The sequence below is a fragment of the Osmerus mordax genome, chromosome 27 (assembly GCF_038355195.1).
Source record: "Osmerus mordax isolate fOsmMor3 chromosome 27, fOsmMor3.pri, whole genome shotgun sequence".
Taxonomy (NCBI): domain Eukaryota; kingdom Metazoa; phylum Chordata; class Actinopteri; order Osmeriformes; family Osmeridae; genus Osmerus; species Osmerus mordax.
The window spans coordinates 3163624-3190580 of NC_090076.1; the positions used below are offsets into that span (position 1 = coordinate 3163624).

Here is a 26957-nt window from a genome sequence, read left to right on the forward strand (position 1 = left end):
AGAACGTGGCTGCAAAATCGTGACCACAATTCAAATTCAAATGCATTTCCAGAAATGCATTTTCATTTTAAGAACGTGGCTGCAAAATCGTATTTACAATACTCCGTATTGTAAATACGGGGGGGTCAGGTAACTGAGTATAACCATCGACTATTTCTGGCAATATTTGCATACGGTACTGAGAGAGTATTTCATTACATTTATTCTCAGTACTTGCTCTATCGCCTACCAAATTTGTAATTTTTGAAAATATTCTGTCTGAGAACCCACCCCTATCGTCCTCTACATGCACTGTGTTGACTACATCATGCACCATTTCAACAATTGTGTCGAAAGTGCATTGGGCAGAGCCGGATGCTTGCTCTCTAAGACCTAAATGTAGCCTAGTCCCATCAGAAAAACAAACCCCAGCGGTTCCGAATTTGTGACCCAGTTTACATTTAGTCATTTAGCAGACGCTCTTAACCAGTTTACTTGTACCGTCTGTTGTAAGAGTGAGGTTGTCTTCCTCTATCAACCTACTTTTAATCTGCTGCAAGGATACATGTCTCGCCTCTAGTGTTACATTTTTAAACGTTGACGCGCTAGGTAAACGCTCTGTTTCTAACCCTGACATATTTTTTTAAACGCAATCTATTACTTCCGTTGCTTTGTTCATACTTAACCCTAATACCGAAGTCAGCTCCATTACGGTCTGCCTAGTTTTATCATTAAATACACGACCATCTAACGTTGAGACTAACGCGCTTCTGGTCTGATCTTCAGCTTTAACACTTCGATCCTGCCAGTACAGTATTTGGTCATTTAAATCGGTAATTTTGTCCGGTAAAGCTACATCTTTCCTCTTGAGGTTTTTGCTTTTATCTTTTACCCTAAGACTTTGCATTTGGAATTTCAAGTTGTCAATGTTCAGCTCTAGTCTCTCTTTCTCTGTTTTGAGCTCTGCATTAAGGCTACCTGCTCGAACTCATGCGCTACTTGCAAATTCCCTTTACATTGAGCTTTAAGTTGATCTATTTGATAGTCTTTCCTCTTAATTTTTCTATTTGTTACGTACGTTGACCAGACTTTGTCTTTCGGTCGATTTGATTAATTTAGCGATTTTATTTCTTTCTCAGCCTGGTATATTTTAAGCCTCATATCTTTACGTTCCTTAGTTAATTCATCTACTTATATAAACTCCTCAAAATAAAAAATGGCAATGGGGCAAAAGGGACTGCTAGGGGGGGGGAGAAGGAAAAAGAGGGGGGGGGGGGAGGGGGGGAAAGAGAAAAAACGGAAAGAGAAAAGGAGAAAAACAAACAAATTGTCATGTTTTTTTCTCCACTCACAACGCCTTTAAAGTTATTTTCACACGCATGTGCGCTTATTTTTATCACTTTTATCGACAACATTGACACGTTGTCTCCTGCGGGATTCGATCTGACGACGCTGTGCACCGTGGCAGCATGCACCAATACCATGCATTAACATAATTTTTCTTTCGTATAACGTGTATATTGCTTGTATTAAGTGAGTTGTGTGAATATTGCATGTATTGTTTAAAAGCAGCCAGAACCAAAATCATTGTGTGTGTGTTAACATACTTGGTCAATAAATCTGATTTTGATGTAATTAAAGTGCTATGTGTCATTCATCCTGATTAGGGGGTTAGTTGTCCGCTATACATATATATATATATAGCAACTGTCCCAGACTGCGGGGGACCAGAAGTGGGTGAACAACCTGAACTTGTTCTTCAACAGGTTTGATCAGCCCCTACCCCGGCCCAGTCACCCCGGCTGCTGCACACCTCAGGTGCACCCCCAGAACACTGCCCTACTCCCATCTCCACAGCACTCAGGTCACAGACCCCCACCGCTTTGGCTTCTCCTGCCCCATCCCTTTCATCTCACCTCTTACCCTCAGCTCCACCCCCTCTCAACACCCCCTACAACATCAAACACTGGTGAGAAAAGAGGTCAGGAAGATCAAAGCAAGAAAGTATGTATTTTCATTGGCAGAGGGCTTTCCAGGAGTGCTGATATTTAATAACAGCACTGGTAACCTACTTAGTTACTTTGCAAGAGTTCTAGGAATAAAGTATAGGAGGTATAGGAGAAAAACAATCAAGAAGTCAGAATTTGAGAAACTTTGGTCAGTTTATTAAACCTGAAAGTATATATTTAGCAAATATATACATCTTTATTTTGTTTTTGTTTTTTGTTGTTTTCTTTTTTAGAACACCATGCAATGCACAAACAGGTACGAAGGCCAGGCAGGAGATGGTGGTGGTGGCAGGTAATCCTGCTGGTACGAAGGCCAGGCAGGAGATGGTGGTGGTGGCAGGTAATCCTGCTGGTACGAGGGCCAGGCAGGAGATGGTGGTGGTGGCATGTAATCCTGCTGGTACGAGGCCCAGGCAGGAGATGGTGGTGGTGGCAGGTGACCCTGCTGGTACGAGGCCCAGGCAGGAGATGGGGGTGGTGGTGGTGGCAGGTGACCCTGCTGGTACGAGGCCCAGGCAGGAGATGGGGGTGGTTGTGGTGGCAGGTGACCCTGCTGGTACGAGGCCCAGGCAGGAGATGGGGGTGGTGGCAGGTTACCATGCTCATACGAGGCTGAGCCAGCAGAACCAGGCCATACGTATGACCCAGGCTGGTAGTGCTGTGCCAAGGCAGAACGAACACTGTGCCGAGGGCGTATCACTGCCTCACCCTCCCGGTTCTCTGGCTCCTCAAACACCATAGCCTCATGCCCATGCTGCACAGGAGCAGCCGGAAGAGTCTGGGCTTCAGGGAGTGAGTCCTTGGCCAGTTCAAACCGTTTGGGGAGTATGGTGCCCTGCAGCAGCATGTCCCTGTCCTTCCTCTTATCCCTCCTAAGCAGCCTAAAAGACAAAAATGCATACAGTAGCTTCAGTTAGTTCTTTTATACATAGTAGCCTATCCTCCTATGTTTAGTATTTTCTAACAAGCAAGCAGTTGAAGGTTTTTCTTGCAGTTTAATAATATAATAGTATAATGTCATTGTATAGGAAAAGTGCACACGTAAAAAACAAGACTCACCAAGAAGAGATTGTTGTGTTGTTTACTGGTATCAGAACCACGTTGGTCTTCTCCAGAACAACCCTGCTGTCCTCCAGCAGCTGTTTAAGATGGCTGTAGGCCACCACAATGGACTGTGGGATGGGCAGAGTTCTACTCCTTGTGTCCTTGGGCCTGTTTGGTGCTTGCTGAAACTCTTTTAAAAGTCTCAGGCAAACACATTCGCTGACCCTGTGGACTTCGGGGTCCTGGGCTGCCTGCCCGTGAGTCATGAACAGTCTGTGGGAAAGAAGGATGATATGGTCCGGACTTTAAACAAGGCTGTAAACAAAAACAAAAAATAATAGCAACAACCTGTCACCTGTGAACAGCCCAATTTACCCCCCACAAACTAATATAATCACAAAATAATTTTTTCAATCCTGGTTTGACGCAGTACAGCCTTCTGATTCAATGATTTGTAATGAACCAAAATGATTAAGAATTGTGTCAAATCACCTCTCTGCCGCCTGCTGTCCAGGAGCAGAGCCACTCGGCTTCCTGGGCGCTCTCCAAGGTCCTGCCACGGTCTTCTTCCTCGCTTTCTGGCCGAACCTCAAAGGTTCCTTGTCCATAGCAGGGAGAGCCATGTAAAGATGGACTATGTCAGCCTCCTCTTTTGATGACAAGGCAGTGATGGTTCGGTTCAGGCCAACCAGGTAGGCTGCCAGGTCATCAACCGCATCCCAGCCCAAGACACCTCTGGAATCACATCGGCTATTCTGAAAAGTGAAAATCATGAAAAAAACACATGTAAATAAATGTGTCAATTTCTTTGAACTATTTGAGCAATGTTGACCTTTTTTCTCTCTCCATAAAACGCAATACTTGACGTTTTACTTGACAAACGTATGATACTTGTGGCATATCATTAGCGAACTTGTTACATATCTTGTTTTTGAGAAAGGTGTTACGTTACCTGGTCTGATGTGCTGTCTTGTGTGTCGTCTTCCTCCACAATGATGTCCTCATCCAGGGATCTGGGTCCACTGTCACCCTCCAGTGTCACCTGGGCCTCCACGGCACATATTGGAGGATCAGGATCACCTACCCTAAGGTCAGCTACCTGGCACATCGTGACTTCAGGTTCACCTTCGTCCTCAAGCTCCTCTGTGGGGATCTCTGGCAGCTGCTGTGGAACCAGCAGGTCGCCTCTATTGGACTGGGCCAACAGGTACTCCACAGCAATGCGCTCGCCTGTAACACATAGTGTTTAAACACATAGTTAAAGAAAAGGAAAGGACACAAACACAGACACATCTCCTACATGTAGAGCCCGATCTTCACTCCCACTCCCATGTCCTCTGAGGAGGGGTGGAGGTGGCAGAGAAAAGAAAAGTGGGAGAGGAAGTAATACTCAAATGCTCAGTGCTGATCTGAGAGCTATCTTACCAGTAGGTTTTCCAGGTGGGGTGAATTCTGGAACCAGAGAACAACCAAGGACCCGCTGGCTCATGCTGTTTAGGTGAGACATCAAGCAAACATCAAATGTCCTCAGGGTTGATGCCCCCACCACAGCTACAGCTTCCTTTGCCCGGTTCATGTTCCACCTCGATACCCCCTCCAGCATGTACATTTGTGTGTGCAATGCATTGCATCGAAAGCCTAAGAAACAAAATACTCAGGTTAGGTAATAATAACCATTATTATGAAGTCAATACATATTAACACCTATTAAATACAAAGTGACAATTACATTGTTATTTGAATAATTCAAGTGCATACTATGTCATAACACAGACTTTTTTTTAAGATCAGCATACGGCAAGTTAACATTTTGAATTTACCTGGAACAAAAGCACACTGGTGGCGGTGAAAACTCTCGAGGGAGGAGGACCCCCTCCCACACCTGAGGACGTCAAGGACTTTGCCACCCTTCTGCAGTGTCCCTGTCTTTGTGTACAACTCCACCCCTGCAGGGTCCTGGATGCACTCCAGGTGCTTCTGCTGCACCTCCCACACATGGTGCATGCTGTCAGGGTTCACTAGACGCAGCCCCGTGGTGTCAGTCAGCTCCCACATCGATTCGAGCAGCCCCGAAATCATGACTCGGATCTCCTCCACTGCACGGGTCCTCCGCCTGCAGTGCTTTGCCATTTCACCAGTGCTGATACTGGCCAAGAGCAGTGCCTCAGTGGGAGCATTTCCACCATGGCTGCTCTTCCACTCCCCTTTCTTGGCCTCCTTAAGCCGTTGCACATCCTCCTGATGCCACTCAAAGATACAGGCGGAAAGTTTGGAGCAAAAGGTACCGTAGAGAGGGTGGTGCTCAGTAGTGAGGCCGCAGTTAAACCTTCGCATGAAGTGGAAGACGTCTAAACGGACAACAAACTTCCATGGTCGAAAGAGTCTCAGCACTGACGACACACCTGTGAAAGACAAACATTGATTATTACAGACATGATTTTCTCTTTTTTTAACATCATAATTAACTTTAGTTAATTACATACTGTAATCTGCAATGTATATTTCATAAAGTAACAATTTCAGCATCCCACCTGACTGGCTGCAGCAGTCCCGGTCAACATAGATAGCCTCAGGCTCAGCTTGTCCAGCATTCTCATAACGTGTGACGATGCCCTGGCACAACTCTTCCAGCCCTGCACCTTCACCTGTCGTCAGAACACTGTTCAGAACCTGGCCAAGCTCGTTGCCGATGTTGGACATCCATGCAGCGGTGTCCCCTATACTGCCAGCCAGCTTCTTGGTGATCTGAAAAACAAACAAAAACAGAACGTTCTAAAAAAAACTGTACAAGCTTACTAAAATTAATACTATTTCATCATTAGGATGATAAAGTAAACTATTTATATCCATTCCAATTGGTTAACATCAGAGTAAATAAAATTAATGCTAAAACCCTCACCTTCTTTGTAGAGTCCATCTTCAGAATTCTACCATAGGTAGAGGTGATCACCCCCTTCATCTCTTCCAGGTGGCTGAGGATGTCGTTGGAGTGGACCGTCTCAAACCACTGGGCAAGTGGAAGGGGCCTGAAGGGTGGAGGAGGAAGATGGACAGCTGCAGAAGAGACGAAGGTAGCCATCTTCAAATGAAGCTCACAGTCAGACAGGTAGCGGATGGTCTGACGTGCCCACTCCTCGCTGTGTGCTTCCTCTACTGCAGACTGGAGGTAGGAGGAACTGTTCCCACTGGTCCTTGGCTTCAGGACAGTCATACACTTCCTATCCAGGGCTAGCTGTGTAGTGAGGACAGCAGGAAACAGGCTCCTATGTGCCACATCCAGTTGAGCAAGGATTTCGTGGCTCCATGGGCAGACCGGCAGCATACACTTGCTGCAACGTGGATAGTCCCCTCCCACCAGGTAGTAGCGGGTATCCACATCTATCACCTCCCTCACCTTCGGGTAGATCCCTGAGTGGTGCATTTTCCGGTCACACCGCGTGCATTTCAGAGGAATCCCCCACATCCTCATTGGTGCCCAGAGGAACATCCTCTGCCGGAAGTGCCACCCGGGCTCGGGAGGAGACGGTTTGTGCTGCAGTGGTGGATGAAACCAGCACACCTCCATTTTCTGCCTCAGCTGACCTGTAGGCTCATAGAGGACCTTGGCAATCCACACCCGATCTGCTGGCTGTATAACCTTTTTGAATTGATTGGGGAGAAAAGCTTCCCAATCAATGGAAGCTGGCCTAAGTGGAGTTTGAGGAGTGTGGCGTGGCGTGCTGGAGCAACCTGTTGGAGGAGGGAGCAGAGATGTAGTTGTCGGCGGAGATGGTGTGGGCTGTAGAGATGGTGTGGCCGTTAGCCGTGGAGATGGTGTGGGCCGCGGAGATGGTGTGGTCCACGGAGATGGCGTGGCCGTTAGCCGTGGAGATGGTGTGGGCCTTGGAGATGGTGTGGGCCGGGGAGATGGTGTGGGCCTTGGAGATGGTGTGGGCCATGGAGATGGTGTGGGCCGCGGAGATGGTGTGGGCCCTGGAGATGGTGTGGGCCTTGGAGATGGTGTGGGCCCTGGAGATGGTGTGGGCCGCGGAGATGGTGTGGGCCTTGGAGATGGTGTGGGCCTTGGAGATGGTGTGGGCCCTGGAGATGGTGTGGGCCACGGAGATGGTGTGGGCCGTGGAGATGGTGTTGGCCGTGGGGATGGTGTGGTGGAGCTACCTGTTGAAGTTGGCGATGGAGGTTGAGCCAACCAGGATAAATAATGGAACTGTTCTATATGCTCCAACAGGCCAACAGAACCTTGGACCTTGGCCCCACAGGTGTCACATGTCTCTTCTACATGGCGGTCAGAAAGGTGCATGGAGAATTTTTCTGCCTCCACAACCTGATTGCACTGACAGCACTTTACTGTTCTGTCTGCACTGGTGCCTCCGCCTGCCTGCCTTGAGCCTCCACCTGCCTCATAGGAGCCTCCACCTGCCTGACTGGAGCCTTCTCCTGCCTGTCTGGAGCCTTTTCCTGCCTGACTGGAGCCTTCTCCTGCCTGACTGGAGCCTTCACCTGCCTCACAGGAGCCTTCTCCTGCCTGCTTGGAGCCTCCACCTGCCTGCCTGGAGCCTCCACCTGCCTGCCTGGAGCCTTCACCTGCCTGCCTGGAGCCTCCACCTGCCTGCCTGGAGCCTCCACCTGCCTGCCTGGAGCCTTCACCTGCCTCATAGGAGCCTCCACCTGCCTCTGATGCATCTGACTGAAGGAGGGAGGCAGGATTTCAAGTACAAAAGAGGCTCATGCTACTTGTAATAAATAATTTCACCAATGATCCTACACTGTTAGTTTTATCCAAATTTGTGCACATAGGGTATGATCCATCAAATAATCGACTTCATGCTACAGCAACTTATCATCACTTAAATTAAATAAATCATATAACCTACCTTATGGAACCCACAAGAGCATTTTAGGTGTCTCCCGAACAGATCCACCTTACTCTTGCTCTGCAGCGGGCAAGCATCTATACACTCCAGGGCTCTTTTCCATTTCTTACCACCAGGCCTTTTGCCTGTGGAAAACTGGTAGCTGCCCTGGGCATACTTTTGGCAGATGTCTCTCCAGTATGAGTCTGGCTTCCCCGTCTTGGTCATATCTGCAAATATGAGCTAAGTTAGACTAAACGACCAAGTTCTCTGTTGTGATTACATTCTCAATCAATTTAGCATAGATGTACAGTCGTGATAGTTTGCTCTGGCTATGGTACAGTAATACCAGGTCCATACAATTTTATAAAATTAATACTTCCATAGAATAATATACTTGTACTCCAACACGTCAACTTAATTTTGTTATCTCAACAACCTGGTCAAAGTATCATCAATGTAGTCATATTTTGTTCTGCTGTCTCTACTGTACTTCTGAGGTCAAATTAAAGTAAGCGGAAAAGTTGCATCTCACTGAGGGGACTGTACTATGGGGGGCAGCGAGTCCACATCGACAATTTAAATACCAGGACCGACATAAAAACATGTACATTCAAATCGTACGTCCATAGATTAATTTGCCTGTACATATCGATATTGTTGGGTGTGCTCAAGCCTTCGGCGAGAGCACAACCTTTGTTCTCTCACATATATATTATTACTATTCTTTTTATTATTCTTTTTGCCCCCCTAAAACTCAGTCAATATTTGGCCTACATAGACAACGTAGGTGTCAAAAGTTTCGTCTTGGTAGCGATTGAGTTGCTTCTATTGGAATTTACGTTCCGTTGCATGGTTTAAGCTTAAGTTAAGTTTTTATGGCGAAAAGTGAAGCTAACGGTGGCTAATTTGCTAGCCACAGTCACTGACGTTACTAACGTCACTGCGTCACTAACGTCACGAAAACACGCGTGACTACCTTTGCCAGAACATTCGTTTAGCATCTGTTAACTTGGGGGATAACTAGGCTAACTATAGCTTTACTGCAAGGCAGCTGCACAAACGCCACAAGAAAAGAGGCCAGGGTGATAACTATTTACTCATTTTACTTTGTGATATGACACACAATTGTGATGTGTAATGTACAATATAAGCTGATATTATTAAGGAAGTACATCTACTTTCGGAAACAGTAGTCTACTATTTCACTGAAGTATTAGCATCATGACATTAGCCTGTGTTGCCCGGGCAACACATACTACAGTGGTCTATGATGTAGCGTTATCTGTTTTCAATCGTTAAAATAAACATTCCTCACATATACATTTTCGTTGTAGGATTTATTCTGACATTAGAAAACGATTTGTTGGTGAAATTACCATTACCTGTGGTTTCAAACCAGTGTAGCTCACTGCAACGCTGTAGCTTACGCGAGACACACCACTGTACAAAAACATCTACACTAAACAGCTGTTTAGGAAGTCAAACGGCGACAGAACGTTGTTCGGTACTCCCCTTACTTAAATCAAAAGTCTATCTAACTACTAACCTGAACTTCATTGCCACAGCCTAAATGTTGTCAATCTGTTCATGAAAATAATTAATTTCAGCTTAAACCGTACAACGGAACGTTAAATCCAATTCAACCAACGCAATCGCTACCAAGACGAACACAGCAGTAGTCTAGTACTGTACCGTAGTAGTACAATTTACCGGGGCAGCTTCTCCACACAGGGCTATATCGCATTTTGCGTTGTTACTGACAATGATCGCTACCACTGAGCTTTTTATGAATGAGCGATTTTCCACTAAATAAATGTCAAGCTTATTTACGTTTTGGGGGGCATATTTTCAGTTAGCAGATGGTACTGTTTGAATCGCAATTCCATCTTCTACTGCCGGGTAACGTCGTAGAATAATCTTCAAAGGGGGTTCTTTATTAATGAATGAATGCAATAAGTAGGCTAAATGCCTGAAAATATCATGAGAAGGGAAAAACTTAAAATGACGTTTAAGTCATAGAGATTAGGTCAATTTTTACACCGGTCTGCCCAATTTATTCGTTTTGTTTCAACGATGAGGCTGCCTCTTGCAGGGGAAATGAGAAGACATCTATTTCATTCTACACTTCACTCGTATTTTCAGTTGTAAATGAGCAGCAAAAAAAAAATGCTTTTAAATCTATGTCATCTTTATAAATAATAAGTATGCATTTTTATATAAAATATACAGAAATATCAGTTGTAAAAATGTCATTCAAAAACGGACCCCTGTGCAACCGACGCAAGCAAGCACACCCTACAATTTCCCCAGAAATTGTGCCCTCTCTAGTTTTTTTTGTTACACTGACAAAGACCAAGTAACTACTCAATTTAGCATTGATGTATCTACTGTCTACTGTACGCGTACAGTACCACTACGTTCTCTGAGGTAAATTCAGCGGGAAAGTTACATTTCACAGAGGGGACTGTACAATGGGGGCAGTGAGTCTACATCGACAATTTAAATACCAGGACCGACATAAAAACATGTAGCTATACAAATCATACGTCTATACAATAATTTGCCTGTACATATCGACATTATTGGGTGTGCTTTGCCTTCGGCAAGGGCACAACCTTTGTTCTCTCACATATATATTATTATTGTGAGAATGCTGTTAAGCATTCTCACTATTGTTTTCCTGTTTCTCTTTATTATTGGGTGTGCTTTGCCTTCGGCAAGGGCACAACCTTTGTTCTCTCACATATATATTATTATTATTATTCTTTTTGCCCCCCTAAAACTCAGTCAATATTTGGCCTACATAGACAAAATAGGTGTCAAAAGTTTCGTCTTGGTAGCGATTGAGTTGCTTCTATTGGAATTTACGTTCCGTTGCATGGTTTAGGCTGAAGTTAAGTTTTTGTGGCGAAAAGTGAAGCTAACGGTGGCTAATTTGCTAGCCACAGTCACTGACGTTACTAACGTCACTACGTCACTAACGTCACGAAAACACGCGTGACTACCTTTGGCAGAACATTCGTTTCGCATCTGTTAACTTGGGGGATAGCTAGGCTAACTATAGCTTTACTGCAAGGCAGCTGCAGAAACGCCACAAGCAAAGAGGCCAGGGTGATAACTATTTACTCATTTTACTTTGTGATATGACACACAATTGTGATGTGTAATGTACAATATAAGCTGATATTATTAAGGAAGTACATCTACTTTCGGAAACAGTAGTCTACTATTTCACTGAAGTATTAGCATCATGACATTAGCCTGTGTTGCCCGGGCAACACATACTACAGTGGTCTATGATGTAGCGTTATCTGTTTTCAATCGTTAAAATAAACATTCCTCACATATTAATTTTCGTTGTAGGATTTATTCTGACATTAGTAAACGATTTGTTGGTGAAATTACCATTACCTGTCGTTTCAAACCAGTGTAGCTCACTGCAACGCTGTAGCTTACGCGAGACACACTACAAAAACATCTACACTACACAGCTGTTTAGGAAGTCAAACAGCGACAGAACATGTTCGGCACTCTCCTTACTTAAATCAAAAGTCTATCTAACTACTAACCTGAACTTCATTGCCACAGCCTAAACGTTGTCAATCTGTTCATGAAAATAATTAATTTCAGCCTAAACCGTTTCTCTTTATTATTATTATTATTGTGAGAATGCTGTTAAGCATTCTCACTATTGTTTTCCTGTTTCTCTTTATTATTATTATTATTATTATTATTATATAACGACAGACACGCACCACTCAGTCTCTCACACAGGTAATTGGTACGTTTACTTGACCATGAGAAACCCGATTACTAGCAATTGTCGGTTTATACCAATAATACGATTACTCCGTTTACATGTGTAATTAGTTATGCGATTACTCAATAAACGCGTCTACATGATTCTTTTTTATTAATCGTTGTATGCTCCACGGCCAAAACTTGCACCATCATCCTTCTGCAACAAAGTGTCGCCATGTCTTCCTGTATCGGCTCTACTGCTGTATGTTTCATTCCATCAACACATTGAATCCTACTAAGAAAGCCGAGTAAACGCACTCAATGGTAGGCTACATCTGCTACTGCTATTACTATCCCAACTATAATTTCAGCTGTTAAAACGATAATATTCTTGTTACGACTACCTAGCCTACTTCTTCTTCTGTTTAACAGTTCAGCTTCTCCAGCATTGTAGGCTATTTAATCTCTTAGCTTTGTTAAGATGATGCAGTTCAGCTTCCACACTGCCTCTTTTGTGTGACTCACACATTTTTGAAATTCATTTCATCTTGCGGGTATTTTCTCATTTCTCACTTTTATACTTTTTAAAATATTAAGGTTTTTGTGCAAATTATTCTCCCTTTAAAGGTAATGGTAAATCCTTTCAAATCATTGTTGGAATGCTGCTCCAGCCCCTTTCAAAAATACCTTTTGGTTGCTTTGAAGCTTCAGCTTATAACGTTCTACAAAATTTTCACTTTTCAGCTTTTTTAGCATGGTCAGCTATCCCCATTCAGGTTTTCAGCATTCTCACTGCTGTTTCGCAGGAACAGCCTTTTCTAGTTATTATTATTATATCAACTTCTTAGTTCTTCCGCCGTTTTTTGGCCTTTAACTAGTTCTGCATACTTTCACCGATTCCTACAACTTTTGTATCAAAACGTTCAGCTCCTTCAGGAGATGTTGGCTATGACTTTTGGTATTTCTCACTTTTATACTTTTTAAGACATTAAGGTTTTTGAGCAAATTATTCTCCCATTAAAAGTAATGGTAAATCCTTTCAAATCATTAAAAAGCTTCCTCCTCTTTCAAACGTAACTACTTCAGCATACTTTCAGCTAGAGACACCATTCAACCTTTAAAATGTTCACAAGACATTCAGCTATTCCCAAATGATTCAGCTCAAATATTCAGCCAATTTTGAATTATGACAGTTTGAAATACATTAAAATGTTTGCTCCTTCTTGATTTTTATGAATGAGCAGCAAGCAGAGTGGCACACTCTGCTGGTTGCTCTTTTTCTGATATTCAACTAAATTGTCAAACAAATTCCTCTAACGTTCATATAGTTTAACGTACAGAAACAAGTTATACCTTAAAATGTAGGAAAAAGTGTCCTCTTTCAGCCAATGTAACTACTAAAGAGCTCACATTTACAGATTTTCAGCTATGGGCCTTGAAGCGAGATCAGCCTTTCAAATTCTCTCACTAACTTCAATGGAGAGGTGGGTAAAATCCGTCAGAGAAAGCAGGAAGGAAGACGATTTCGAAACTGCCGGTAGAGACATATTTCTGACCGCACATACATATAAAGGACATCTCTAGTTTCGGCAGAGTCTTGGGTCTCGGAAAATATCCTCATTTTATTGATTGGACGTGTAGTTTTGCGTCTAGGTCAACTTGTTTGAGGTGTGGATGCTAGGTAAATGTTCGTTTTTCTCTCTGCCTAGCTCGTTAGCGATCACAGCTGCTCCATCGCCGTGGCAACCAAACAAACACGCACCAGGAAAGCAGAATTGGGTACACGTTTTCGAAATTGCCAAGAGTTGTACTTCTGACCGCACAGACATATAAAGGATATCTCTGGTTTCGGCAAAGTCTTGGGTCACGGAAAATATCATTATTTTTGGTATTGGACGTACAGTTTTGCGTCTAGCTTAACTTGTTTGAGGTGTGGATTCTAGATAAATTTCTGTTATTCTCTGCCCTCAGCGCGTAAGCAATCATAGCTGCACCATCACTGTGGCAACGACAGACACGCACCACTCAGTCTCTCACACAGGTGATTGGTGCGTTTACTTGACCATGAGAAACCCGATTACTAGCAATTGTCGGTTTATGCCAATTATACGATTACTCCGTTTACATGTGTAATTAGTTATGCGATTACTCAATAAATAAATAAAAAGAAAAGGCTCAAGACGCACTTGTTCCGGGAGTACAACGGTACTTAGGAACGGTTCGCTTGACCCGATGTTAGTTTCCTCAAGGATCACAATGACTCTTGCTTAGAGACTTGTTGCTCTTGTGGTTAGTGGTAACTGATTTAAATTTTTGGTTCTCGCTGTGATATATTGTTTTATTACTGTTGCTTGCTTTTTTCCACAGGTACACTTGCACTTATAGCTGTTCATGTTGTTTGGTTGTGACTTGTTTAACTACATGCTCTTATGGTTCTTCCCTTTGGCACTTACTTTGGTTGTTCACAATGTGTGCTTCATGTTTTGGCTACTCGCGATGTTTTTTGGCTATCTTGTTGTTATGATCAGTGACCTATGCACTTTGTAAAGCTCTCTCTTGGAAGTCGCTTTGGATAAAAGCGTCTGCTAAATGAATAAATGTAAATGTAAACGCGTCTACATGATTCTTTTTATTAATCGTTGTATGCTCCACGGACAAAACTTGCACCATCATCCTTCTGCAACAAAGTGTCGCCGTGTCTTCCTGTATCGGCCCTGCTGTATGTTTCATTCAATCAACACATTGAATCCTACTAACAAAGCCGAGTAAACGCACTCAATGATATGCTACATCTTGAAGGATTCAAATATTTGTGTCTATTCCAATATGTAATGATGGTGTTCTATGACACAAATCTGTGTTCTAGAAAGAGTGGTCTGGAGTCGCAGAGGTCCGATTATATCAGCTTTAATGCAGCAGTTGGAAATCAACAAGTACAGAGCTCTGGGGCTGTCTACGTTTCCCTACCCGCAACAGAGTTTGGGCTGGTTCACGAAGTCCAACTGGCTATCTGTCCCTCCCCAGCATATATTTATACAGTGCAATTGAAACACAAGTATCAAAAAAGGGTTGAGCTTGTTCTCTCGTGCATCAGGGAGTTGATCTTGCCTACGCGTCCCACCTGCTCGGGTGCCGTCTCCACCCGGTTTCAAGGTTGTTTCTGAAAATGAAGAGATAGAGACACAAAGAACAGCCTGCTTCCCACACCCAATGTTTAAGCCTGAGCACACTTCTAAGTTCATAACTTTAATAAGCACAATGCATAACTTTAATAAGCACAATATATTCTTTAATCTGCTATTGCTATTACTATCCCAACTATAATTTCAGCTGTTAAAACGTTAATATTCTTGTTACGACTAGCTAGCCTACTTCTTCTGTTTAACAGTTCAGCTTTCAGCTTCTCCCGCATTGTAGGCTATTTTAGCTCTTAGCTTTGTTAGATGATGCAGTTCAGCTTCCACACTGCCTCTTTTGTGTGACTCACACATTTTTGAAATTCATTTCAGCTTTCAGCTTGCGGGTATTTTCTCATTTCTCACTTTTATACTTTTTAAAATATTAAGGTTTTTGTGCAAATTATTCTCCCTTTTAAAGTAATGGTAAATCCTTTCAAATCATTGTTGGAATGCTACTCCAGCCCCTCAAAAATACATTTCGGTTGCTTTGAAGCTTCAGCTTATAACTTTCGACTAAATTTTCACTATTTTCAGCTTTTTTTTAGCATGGTCAGCTATCCCCATTCAGGTTTTCAGCATTCTCACTGCTGTTTCGCAGGAACAGCCGTTTCTAGTTATTATTCTTTTTGCCCCCCTAAAACTCAGTCAATATTTGGCCTACATAGACAACGTAGGTGTCAAAAGTTTCGTCTTGGTAGCGATTGAGTTGCTTCTATTGGAATTTACGTTCCGTTGCATGGTTTGGGCTTAAGTTAAGTTTTTGTGGCGAAAAGTGAAGCTAACGGTGGCTAATTTGCTAGCCACAGTCACTGACGTTACTAACGTCACTACGTCACTAACGTCACGAAAACACCCGTGACTACCTTTGGCAGAACATTCGTTTCGCATCTGTTAACTTGGGGGATAGCTAGGCTAACTATAGCTTTACTGCAAGGCAGCTGCAGAAACGCCACAAGCAAAGAGGCCAGGGTGATAAATATTTACTCATTTTACTTTGTGATATGACACACAATTGTGATGTGTAATGTACAATATAAGCTGATATTATTAAGGAAGTACATCTACTTTCGGAAACAGTAGTCTACTATTTCACTGAAGTATTAGCATCATGACATTAGCCTGTGTTTCCCGGGCAACACATACTACAGTGGTCTATGATGTAGCGTTATCTGTTTTCAATCGTTAAAATAAACATTCCTCACATATACATTTTCGTTGTAGGATTTATTCTGACATTAGTAAACGATTTGTTGGTGAAATTACCATTACCTGTCGTTTCAAACCAGTGTAGCTCACTGCAACGCTGTAGCTTACGCGAGACACACTACAAAAAAATCTACACTACACAGCTGTTTAGGAAGTCAAACAGCGACAGAACATGTTCGGCACTCTCCTTACTTAAATCAAAAGTCTATCTAACTACTAACCTGAACTTCATTGCCACAGCCTAAACGTTGTCAATCTGTTCATGAAAATAATTAATTTCAACCTAAACCGTACAACGGAACGTTAAATCCAATTCAACCAACGCAATCGCTACCAAGACGAACACAGCAGTAGTCTACTACTGTACCATAGTAGTACAATTTACCGGGGCAGCTTCTCCACACAGGGCTATATCGCATTTTGCGTTGTTACTGACAATGATCGCTACCAGTGAGCTTTTTATGAATGAGCGATTTTCCACTAAATAAATGTAAAGCTTATTTACGTTTTGGGGGGCATATTTTCAGTTAGCAGATGGTACTGTTTGAATCGCGATTCCATCTTCTACTGCCGGGTAACGTCGTAGAATAATCTTCAAAGGGGTTGTTTATTCATGAATGAATGCAATATGAGTAAGCTAAATGCCTGAAAATATCATGAGAAGGGAAAAACTTAAAATGACGTTTAAGTCATAGAGATTAGGTCAATTTTTACACCGGTCTGCCAAATTTATTCGTTTTGATTCAACGATGAGGCTGCTTCTTGCAGGGGAAATGAGAAGACATCTATTTCATTCTACACTTCACTCGTATTTTCAGTTGTAAATGAGCAGCCAAAAAAATATGCTTTTAAATCTATGTAATCTTTATAAATAATAAGTATGCATTTTTATATAACATATACAGAAATATCAGTTGTAAAAATGTCATTCAAAAACGGACCCCTGTGCAGCCGACGCAAGCAAGCACACCCTACAATTTCCCCGGAAATTGTACCCTCTCTAGTTTTTTTTGTTACGCTGACAAAGACCAAGTACTCAATTTAGCATCGATGTACAGTCGTGATCGTTTGCTCTGGGTACAGTAGTAATAGTACCAGGATCGACATAAAAACATGTACATTCAAATCGTACGTCCATAGAATAATTTGCCTGTACATATCGATATTCTTTTTTTTGTTGTTACGCTGACAAAGACCAAGTAACTACTCAATTTAGCATTGATGTACTGTACAGTCGTACAGTAACCTAGCGTTACATCTACTGTCTACTGTACACGTACTGTACCACTACGTTCTCTGAGGTAAATTCAGCGGATAAGTTACAGACAATAAGATTACGTTTATCGAGACAGTTAGTCTACATCAGTCAATCAACATAATTCAGAAATACATGTCGCTTATACATATAATTTGCATTTACATACCTATTTTTCTGTTGTTCTTTTCTTTTGTACGTCTTAAGGAAAATTTCTGTGCAGTACTGGCTCTTTCACTCAGCGCGCTGATTTGTAGTCTTCTGCAGTTTTACGTCACGTCAAAATGGGGCAAAACGTCCTCGTGACCCCTAGACCCACCTCTGTTCAGAATGGTTCGAAATGTGTTAGGAATTAGCAGTTGTTCGGAATATTTTCCTAAATGTGTTCGGAATTAGCAGTTGTTCAGAATATTTTCCTAATGTGGTTCGGATATTGTTAAGATGTATTTGCAGTCCAATTCTTGGCGGGTACAGCCACCTGACTCCCTAAGAGTCACCTGACTCCCTAAGCCACCTGACTCCCTAAGAGTCAGTTTTGAGTTGCTTGGTGGATTGGATGATTGCACTCTCCCACAGTAATAAGGAAAAAACAACACATATTGGCCATTTTTACACTTTACTCATTTTACACTGTCAGGGACCTCAGTAGCGTGTGGAAGATCCATACGCAGCCACAACAGCTTGGCACCTCCTCATGCTGGTCACCAGCCTGGTCACACACTGCTGTGGGATGGAATCCCATTCCTCAACCAGGATTTGTCGCAAGTCAGTTAACATGTTTGCGTTGGTCACTCTGCCACATACAGCACGCCCAAGCTGATCCCACTTGAAGCTCAAAACAAAAAAAGTGAATACCAACAGAAGAATATTGCAGGGGATTATGTCACATTTCTTTGGGCCGCTACCCACACGGTTAGCTGTGTTGCTCATTCCACGATCCTTACAAGTTGTACCTCGTTGTAAAGGTGACTAATCAGGCTTTCCAAAGATATAAAATACAATACCAATTAGTATTATTGAAGGGGAGGAATAATCGACCAAAATAACGTTTCTGAACTTTTTTTGAGGAGTTTATATCTACTTCTACTTTTTGGTACTCTATTTTAGTGGATGTTAACAATGCTAACTTGTTCCTGTAAATCAATCACTAAATCAATAGTTTCTCTAACATCAAAAATGTCATTTTGACTTGTCTCACCGGCAATCATTTTAAAACAATATTTTGTGATAATGTTCATAATGTTCGCCATACGTAACGCTAGCCGCAATGCTAATTCCCGCTATTTTAAACACTATTGACTTATGCTAAAACCGAAGTTCAATGTAAGTTAGACTATTAATATAAATAGCCTACATTATCCTCAGACCAGAGTTGGCGCTAATACCTTGGATACACATGAAAAGAGGGGCCTGAGGAGAGAGTTCCGGCAGAGAATGTCTAATATGGGCTCTGGTTCCTGCTTCAGGGGCCTTAGGAGAGAGTTCCAGGACCTTTCTCCAAAATTGCCGGAATGAAGGAATATTCACGCTTTTTCTTGAATAGCTTTGCATTTCCTGACAGACAAAAAAGCTAATGATTGGTTCCGATTGGTGCTACGTGACAACAATATTTGCATATCACTACCATGACTCATTTCGGTAGAAAGATTTATTTAAAAAGTCACCAAGAGAGTGGGTTTTATATTACCAATGTTTGTTTTTTGTTCTGCACACTGAAAAGATACATGTGAAGTGTCTAAAATATATATATTTTTAAACCAATAACCATGACTGATACTTGCATCCACATACGGGTATATATGTTAAGGCTAGCAACTGAAAGAACCATGTAAACTAGAGGATACAATTTCTGGGGAAATTGTAGGGTGTGCTTGCTTGCATCGGTTGCAGATGGATCTGTTTATTAACTGCTATTTTTACAACTGATATTTCTGTATATTTTATATAAAAATACCTAGAAGATTGCATAGATTTAAAAGCATGGCCTACATTTGTTGCTGCTCATGTACATTTCAAAATACAAAAAGTGAAGTGTAGATCCCTGTACTTAATGTAAGTCGCTCTGGACGTCACTCATTGTGATGTCCTCACTGCAGTGTAGCAACTGTAGCTATACATCTAGCTAACTCTGATGCAAAATGACAAGTCGTAGTAAGCGTTTACTTGCTGTTTACTGTTTTCCAATATCATCTTACATGACAGAGTAAAAACTGTAACAAAGGAATAAAGTTTGACTGTTTTAGCATAAATCCTGAATGGAATACAACTGTAAATATATGTAAATAAGACGTAACTATGTGTAGTCTTTCCTTTTTCAACAGTATTTTAACATTAACTTATTAACAACAATGAATTTGTACGACATTGCCTCTAGTGCTAACAATCGTGACGTGCATACATTTGTGTTTACTTTTCCACTCAACAGGAAAATGTCAGTTTCTAACCCCAAAACTCCCGAGACAGCTTGTCAAATTAAAAGTCCTTTCAACATTTTGCCTTAATGGAAACACAGTCCCCACCTGTCCTCTGTGAGGTCATTATACAAACAAATGCTCATTTATACACATCACTCTTTCCTCAGAAGCAAAACAAGTTCTGTCACTGGTCTAAGGTAGTTTTTTGAATGTCCTTGATCTGTGGTCTTGAATTCCACCTTACGGACTTTCCCCATCTTCTCCAGGAATAGCTTTCGTGATTACAGCCAAAGGCCAGTTGTTGCGGACAGCTTGGTTGTCTTTAAGAAGGACGACGTCTCCTTCTTGCAGATTTTGGTGGCACTTAGTCCATTTCTTCCGGCTGTGCAAAGTTGACAAGTACACTTGTCTCCAACGGCTCCAGAACATGTTGGACAAGGCTTGTACTTGTCTCCACTGCTTGGTGAGGAGGTCTCTGTCCGTAAAGTCTCCTGGAGGAGGCGAGACACCGGCTTTCTGAGTTAATAGCATCGATGCTGTGAGAATGAATGGGTCCTCTGGGTCATTTGAAACCGGAACTAATGGTCTTCTATTCATAATTGCTGCCACTTCTGCCATTAATGTGCACAAGACTTCGTGGGTCAGGTGAGTGCCATGTTCAAGAAGCATTGAATACAGGATCCTTCGGGCTACTCCGATGAGGCGTTCCCATGAACCACCCATATGCGAAGCATGTGGTGGGTTAAACACCCAGGAACATCCTTGTTGGTGTAAGTACCTCTGCACAGTAGTGTCTGGTTGGTCTGCGCCCATCCTAAGCTCTGCAGGCCCCAATGAAATTTGTACCACAATCTGACCTTAGTGGTCTGGCTGGTCCTCTTATGGCAAAGAAGCGCCTCAAGGCGTTAATACAGCTTGAAGCATCCATTGAGGCAATCACCTCGATGTGAACTGCCCTAGAGCTCATACAACAGAACAATATGGCCCACCACTTGCTCTCAGACTGCGCCCCTCTTGTACGTCTGGTGGTGATGTGCCATGGTCCGAAGACATCCAACCCCACATACGTGAAGGGAGGGCAGGCCTTGAGACGCTCTGGTGGCAGATCTGCCATTTGTTGCTCCTGCATCCGCCCTCTGAGTCTGCGACAAGTCACGCATTTGTGAAGAGTTGAGTTAATGAGCCTTTTACCTCCCAGGATCCAGAGTCCTGCAGCTCTCACGGCGCCTTCAGTTAGATGGCGACCCTGATGTTTTACTTGGGCATGATGGTGTCTGATGAGCAGCAAGGACACATGGTTTTCTTTTGGGAGAATAACAGTGTTCTTTTGCTCAATCTCCACGTCTGCGTTTTTCAGGCGGCCTCCGAGGCAGATGAGGTCATTCCGCAAGATAGTGTTGAGACAACGTAGGCAGCTGTTTAGAGGAGCTGGCTTGTCTCTTTCTAAAGCTTCAAACTCTTTCTCAAATGCTTTCCTCTGCACAGCTCTGATGATGACTTCTCTTGCTTGGTAAAGCTCATCCGGAGAGAGAGGCATCTCACATTTATGCCATCCCTTACACTTACATTTACATTTAGTCATTTAGCAGACGCTCTTATCCAGAGCCACTTACAGTAAGTACAGGGACATTCCCCCGAGGCAAGTAGGGTGAAGTGCCTTGCCCAAGGACACAACGTCAGTTGGCATGACCGGGAATCGAACTGGCAACCTTCGGATTACTAGTCCGACTCCCTCACCGCTCAGCCACCTGACTCCCTGACACTTGTCCATGATGTTAGAGGACTTGTAAGATCTCGCAACATGGATTAAGAGTGCCACAGCTCGCTAGAGTGTGTCAAAATTGGAGAACCTTTCAAAACGCTCTATGCTGAGACCTTTTCCATGTAGATGGGTGACAGCATTTCACATCCGGATGAATCTCCGCATCTACTTCTGGTGAGACTAAACTGAATGACTGAATAGGTTCAGGTTGAATGGAAGGCTTACGCAAAAAGGTAGGTCTGCTGAACCACATTGTTTGTGTGAGGCGTGATACTGGAACAGACCTCGATGCAAGATCAGCCGGATTCTCCTCTGTGCGTACGTAGTGCCATTGTTCAGGATTAGTGGTCTGGCGAATACGCTGGACTCGATTGTGGACATATACATAAAACCGTCTGGATTGGTTGTTAATGTACCCAAGGACCACTTTGCTATCCGTGTAGAACTTAGTGGAATCTAGATTCAAGTCCAGTTCATCTTGAATCAGTTCAGCCATTTCCACAGCACATAGCTCGAGTCTCTGTATGGTTGGCTCAGATTGAGGAGCGAGTTTAGACTTCCCCATGACAAATCCAATGTCAACACTGTCTTCTTGGATGGTCTTCAAATAGGCTACAGCACCAATGGCCTTGGTAGAAGCATCACAGAACACACAGAGTTCTCCTCTTTCGGCCTTGATTAGAGAGATCCCCGTGTACATCCTTGGTTTATGGAAATGCTTCAACTCTTGAAGGGAGTTTCGCCAAGCCTCCCACTTGCCTAATTTATCTTCAGGTAATGGGGTGTCCCACTCTGATGTCTCAGAATTCAGCTCTCTGAGGAGGGCTCTTCCTTGGATTGTGACCGGAACCAAAAAACCCAAGGAGTCAAAAAGACTGTTCACCATGGAGAGAACTCCACGGCGGGTGAACGGCTTAATGTCAGTTGACGCAGAGAAGGTGAATTTGTCCCTTGCTATCTCCCACAGGAGGCCTAAGCTGCGTTGAGTTAGCGACTCTTCTCCACTGAGGTCTACATTCTACATACTTTCCCAGCTGCCACAGTCCTCACTTGGGAAGGCCGCCAAGACAGCCTGACTGTTCGATGCAAATTTGTGTAGCCTGAGGTTGGAGCCAGCAAGTGAAGCTTGAGTCCTATGCAGCAGGTCAATGGCTTCAGCATCAGTTGGGACAGAACAAAGACCGTCATCAACGTAAAAGTGGCGCTCGACGAAGGTGATGGTGTCTACTCCGTGTCTTTGCACACCCTCTCTGATGGCTCTTCTAAGCCCGTAGATAGCCACTGCTGGATATGGACTATTCCCAAAAACACGGACCTTCATTCTGTAGTTTATGACTTCATTCATCACATCATTGTCCTTGAACCATAAAAATCTGAGATAGTTCCTGTGCTTTTCCTCTACGAGGAAGCAGTAAAACATCTGCTGTATATCTGCCATGACAGCAACCTTTTCCTTTCGGAACCGCAGGAGTACTCCCAGAAGGGAGTTGTTAAGATCAGGACCAGTCAAGAGCACATAATTCAAGGAGATACCGGAGTGTTGGGCACTTGAATCAAACACCACCCTGATTTGGCCAGGTTTTTGTGGGTGAAATACTGCAAAGCTTGGTAATTACCAGCACTCTTCGGCTTCCGTTAGTCCTGGCGCCACCTCAGCATGGTCATTTTCCAGCAGTTTACCCATGAATGCCACATATTGATGTTCTATCTCTGGCCTGCTCCTCAGGTTGCGTTGAAGTGATTTAAACCGTTTAAGTGCTTGATCACGGTTGTTAGGCAACCGTTGTCTAGGTTGCCTGAACTGTAACGGAGTGACCCAACTGTGTAAATAATTTCTGTAGACTTCTTTGTCCATTATTCTCAAGAAGATCTCATCTTCAACTGAAGGTGCCAGCTTGTTGTCTTGTTCGGTGCGGACAAATGTGTTTTGACCCAGACGATCTTCTTTAGCCTTGCTGGGCCCTAAGATACTGTTCTTAGACTCTTTGCCATGATGCTCTTCTCTGACATGCAAAAAGCTTGTGCACGGTTGCAGGAGCGAAGGCCGACGACAATCAAACACTGTTGTTCTGTAAGTGCTGACATTTGGTTTGTGTGCATTCCCTAGGCATACCTCTCCAACCAACCCATCCTAGGTCAAGGCGTTGAGCAAAGGGGGCATTGAGAGGGCCGTTTATTTGCTCCCTTACCTTGTGCGCTCTAATTATGTCTCTACCAAGCAGCAGGAGGATCTCAGCAGTGGGGTCCAACTCCGGGATGTGTTCTGCTACTTTGACGAGGTGAAGTTGATGAAGAGCGGCGATCGGCGTGGGAATTTCAGCCCGGTTGTCAAGTAAGTCATTACATTCAATAAGCGGGGGGAGAGGGATTGTAACCTTCCCATTGAGTGCTTCGACCATAAAATCTTCAGCCAAACGTTTCTACTGTGCCGGATGATGTTCTCAGTAGGTAAGGATATGACTCCCCCTGAATGTTGAACAGGTCAAAGAAACTGGACCTCGCCAATGACCGGTTGCTTTGGTCATCTAAAACGATGTATGCCTTGATGGCTTTATCTGGACAACTCTTGTGATACACCTTTCCTAGGCATATCTTGGAACATGACCGCCCCACTTGTCCTGAACCACATCAGTGCAATTTGAGCTGACGAAATCCGTGCTGTCGTCGTCCTCTTTTCCCTCCCCACCATTCTGTGACGAGGGTGCAGGAGCCGTGTTTTGTGGTGCAGGGCCCGGATGCATAGCTGAGACATGTCTTGTGCTTTCACACTCAGAACATTTCACTGATGCAGTGCAGTCCTTCGCCACATGACTATTTGAGCCGCAGCACTTAAAGCAGAGGTCTTTCCTGTCTTGAAGATCTTTGGCTCTAAACGCTTTGCATTTGTTCAGTGGATGTGGCTTCGCGTGTATTGGACAGCTCTTATTAGGATCACTGGAAGTGCTTGACTCTGCTGGGGAGACATTGGTCTTATGAACTGCAATGGGGTTCTTGGTGCTTTTAAAATGGGAACTTTCAGCCTTCAAAGGAGGCTCTCTAGCATTTAAAAAGGCAAAGCTGGGATCATTACTTTTCTTTGCCTCAAAGCACATGAACCTAGTAAAGAACTCAAATGGTGGAAACCGTCCTCCATTTCCTTCTTTATACCTTGAACCCGCAGAGATCCATTTTTCCTGAAGTCCATAAGGCAGCTTGGCTACTATAGGTTCTATGCCGCGTGCAGTATCCAAGTAGGACAAACCTGGAAGGTAGCCGTCTTCCTTAGCACACTGCACTTCCATCAGCAGATCTGCTAGCTCCCTTAGCTTCAGATTTTCTTTCGCCGAAAGCCTAGGAAATTTGTTGAGTCGAGTGAAGAGGACCTTTTCAACTACCTCTGGCGCTGCGTAACATTCCGGAAGACGTTCCCAGGCTTTCCTGAGTGCTATGTCTGGACTTGCTATGTGCACTGAACGTAAGCGTTTCACTTGGTTGCTGGATTCTTTGCCAAGCCATTGAGTCATTAAGTCCAGCTCCTCGGTAGTAGTGAGACCCAGGCCTTGGGTAGCATTTTTATATGAAGACTGCCAAGCACAATCATTTTCAGGTTGATCATCAAACTCATACAAGCTTGCACTCACCAGGTCACGTCGAGCTAAATATTGTGCGAGATGTTCAGTTGTGCGCACACTTTGTTCAGTTTTCAGCTGAGGGAAGAAGTGCGGAGCAGAAACATTCAAGTCAGTGTGAAATGTTTTTTAATTGACCTGAGCATCCTTTATGTCAAATATGTCTGACGGTTTGACTGCTGGTGGAACATAAGCATAGTCTGGGCCATCTACTACTAAGTCCACATTACCAGTGTTGTTAGCCTGTGGTGGTCCCTGTGAAGAAACAGGAACCTGCCGGTATGAAGAAAAGGGGTTGTTTGGAGCCGAGAACACAACAGCATTAGCCGAGAACACTGCAGCATTAGCCGAGAACACCGCAGCATTAGCACAAAACACAACAACATTTGCAGAAACGCTGCATTTCAAGTTCACACCAAATCGTTTTCCAGACCACTAGGGGCAGTGCAAAGTGGAACTAGAGAGGGTACAATTTCTGGGGAAATTGGAGTTCTCGGCTAATGCTGTTGTGTTCTCGGCTAATGCTGTTGTGTTCTCGGCTGATGTTGGTGGTGTGAACCAATGCTGTTGTGTTGTAAGTAGTAGATTGTTTTTTGAAATGTAGTTTTTATAAATGTTTCGTTTTTGTTAATGTCGTTGTGTTGTGTGTTAATGTTGTTGTGTTTTCAACTTTTGTTTGCTTCGCTAATGTTGCTGTGGTGTGCACCCGTGGACCACCGTACTACATTTACATTTAGTCATTTAGCAGACGCTTTTATCCAGAGCGACTTACAGTAAGTACAGGGACATTCTCCCCGAGGCAAGTAGGGTGAAGTGCCTTGCCCAAGGACACAACGTCATCTGGCACGGCCGGGAATCAAACTGGCAACCTTCTGATTACAAGCCCGCTTCCCTAACCGCTCAGCCACCTGACTCCCTAGTACTAGCTGCTGTTGCTAGCCAAAATTCACTGAGGGATTGTTTGAATGCGCCGGAAATGAAAAACGTTTCTTTTGACATCAAGTTTAGGCTGTGGCATGGAAAACAGCGACACACCAAACAAGCTTGAGTTTAAATACATTATTTAATGTGACATTACTTACTGTACATGTAAGTCTTGAATTGCTTATGTATGATGCTGCCAGTACTGTGCGCAGTCTTACTAGTAAATCTATGCACGTCGTATTTATGAGTCGTTGCTGACGTGGGCTGACGTTGTGACGTTAGGCTTGCACTAATTCCCTTCGCCGACAAAAGGCACTTTTTGCCACAAAAACTTAATTCAAACCTAAACTGTGCAACAGAACGTAAATAAAAATACAAGCAACTCAATCGCTACCAAAACGAAACTTTTGACACGACGTTGTCTATGTAGTCCAAATATTGACTGATCCTTAGGGGTGGGAAAATAATAACAATAATAAGATATATGTGAGAGAACAAAGGTTGTGCCCTTGCCAAAGGCAAAGCACACCCAATAATAATAATAAGATATGTGAGAGAACAAAGGTTGTGCCCTTGCCGAAGGCAAAGCACACCCAATAATGAATAAATATACATGATAGAGAACAAAGGTTGTGCCCTTGCCGAAGGCAAAGCACACCCAATTATTCACTGATGTAAGACTTATCTCTTACATCAGGAATCTGTGCACCTATCGTCTTTACAAACTCAACTAAATGACATTTATGAAGACCAAGCTAAAGGAGCCTTTATTAGATCTAGGCGAAAATGGTTGGAGGCAGGTGAAAAAAATACCAAATACTTTTTAATGTAGAAAAAAGAACTGGCGAGTTGGCATCTATCTCTAAATTTATGATTGATGACACCCTCTGTGATGACCCAAAGAAAATCTCTGACTATGTTGTTTTTTTTTAATGAAAGGTTGTATACATATTTTTATATTTATTTTTATATTTTACATA

At 43.3% G+C, this 26957-nt stretch overlaps 1 protein-coding gene across 1 annotated transcript; it reads right to left on the bottom strand.

Moving 5' to 3' along the window:
• Positions 1-2217: 2217 nt before the first annotated feature.
• On the bottom strand, positions 2218-6597 carry LOC136936560 (uncharacterized). Its single transcript, XM_067230177.1, has 8 exons — positions 5932-6597; positions 5564-5777; positions 4829-5434; positions 4458-4670; positions 3985-4262; positions 3525-3787; positions 3048-3305; positions 2218-2869 (listed from the first exon to the last, which is right to left on the bottom strand). Exons 1-8 carry the CDS (start codon positions 6595-6597, stop codon positions 2218-2220), a joined length of 3150 nt encoding a protein of 1049 aa, XP_067086278.1.
• Between the last annotated feature and the right edge of the window lie 20360 nt (positions 6598-26957).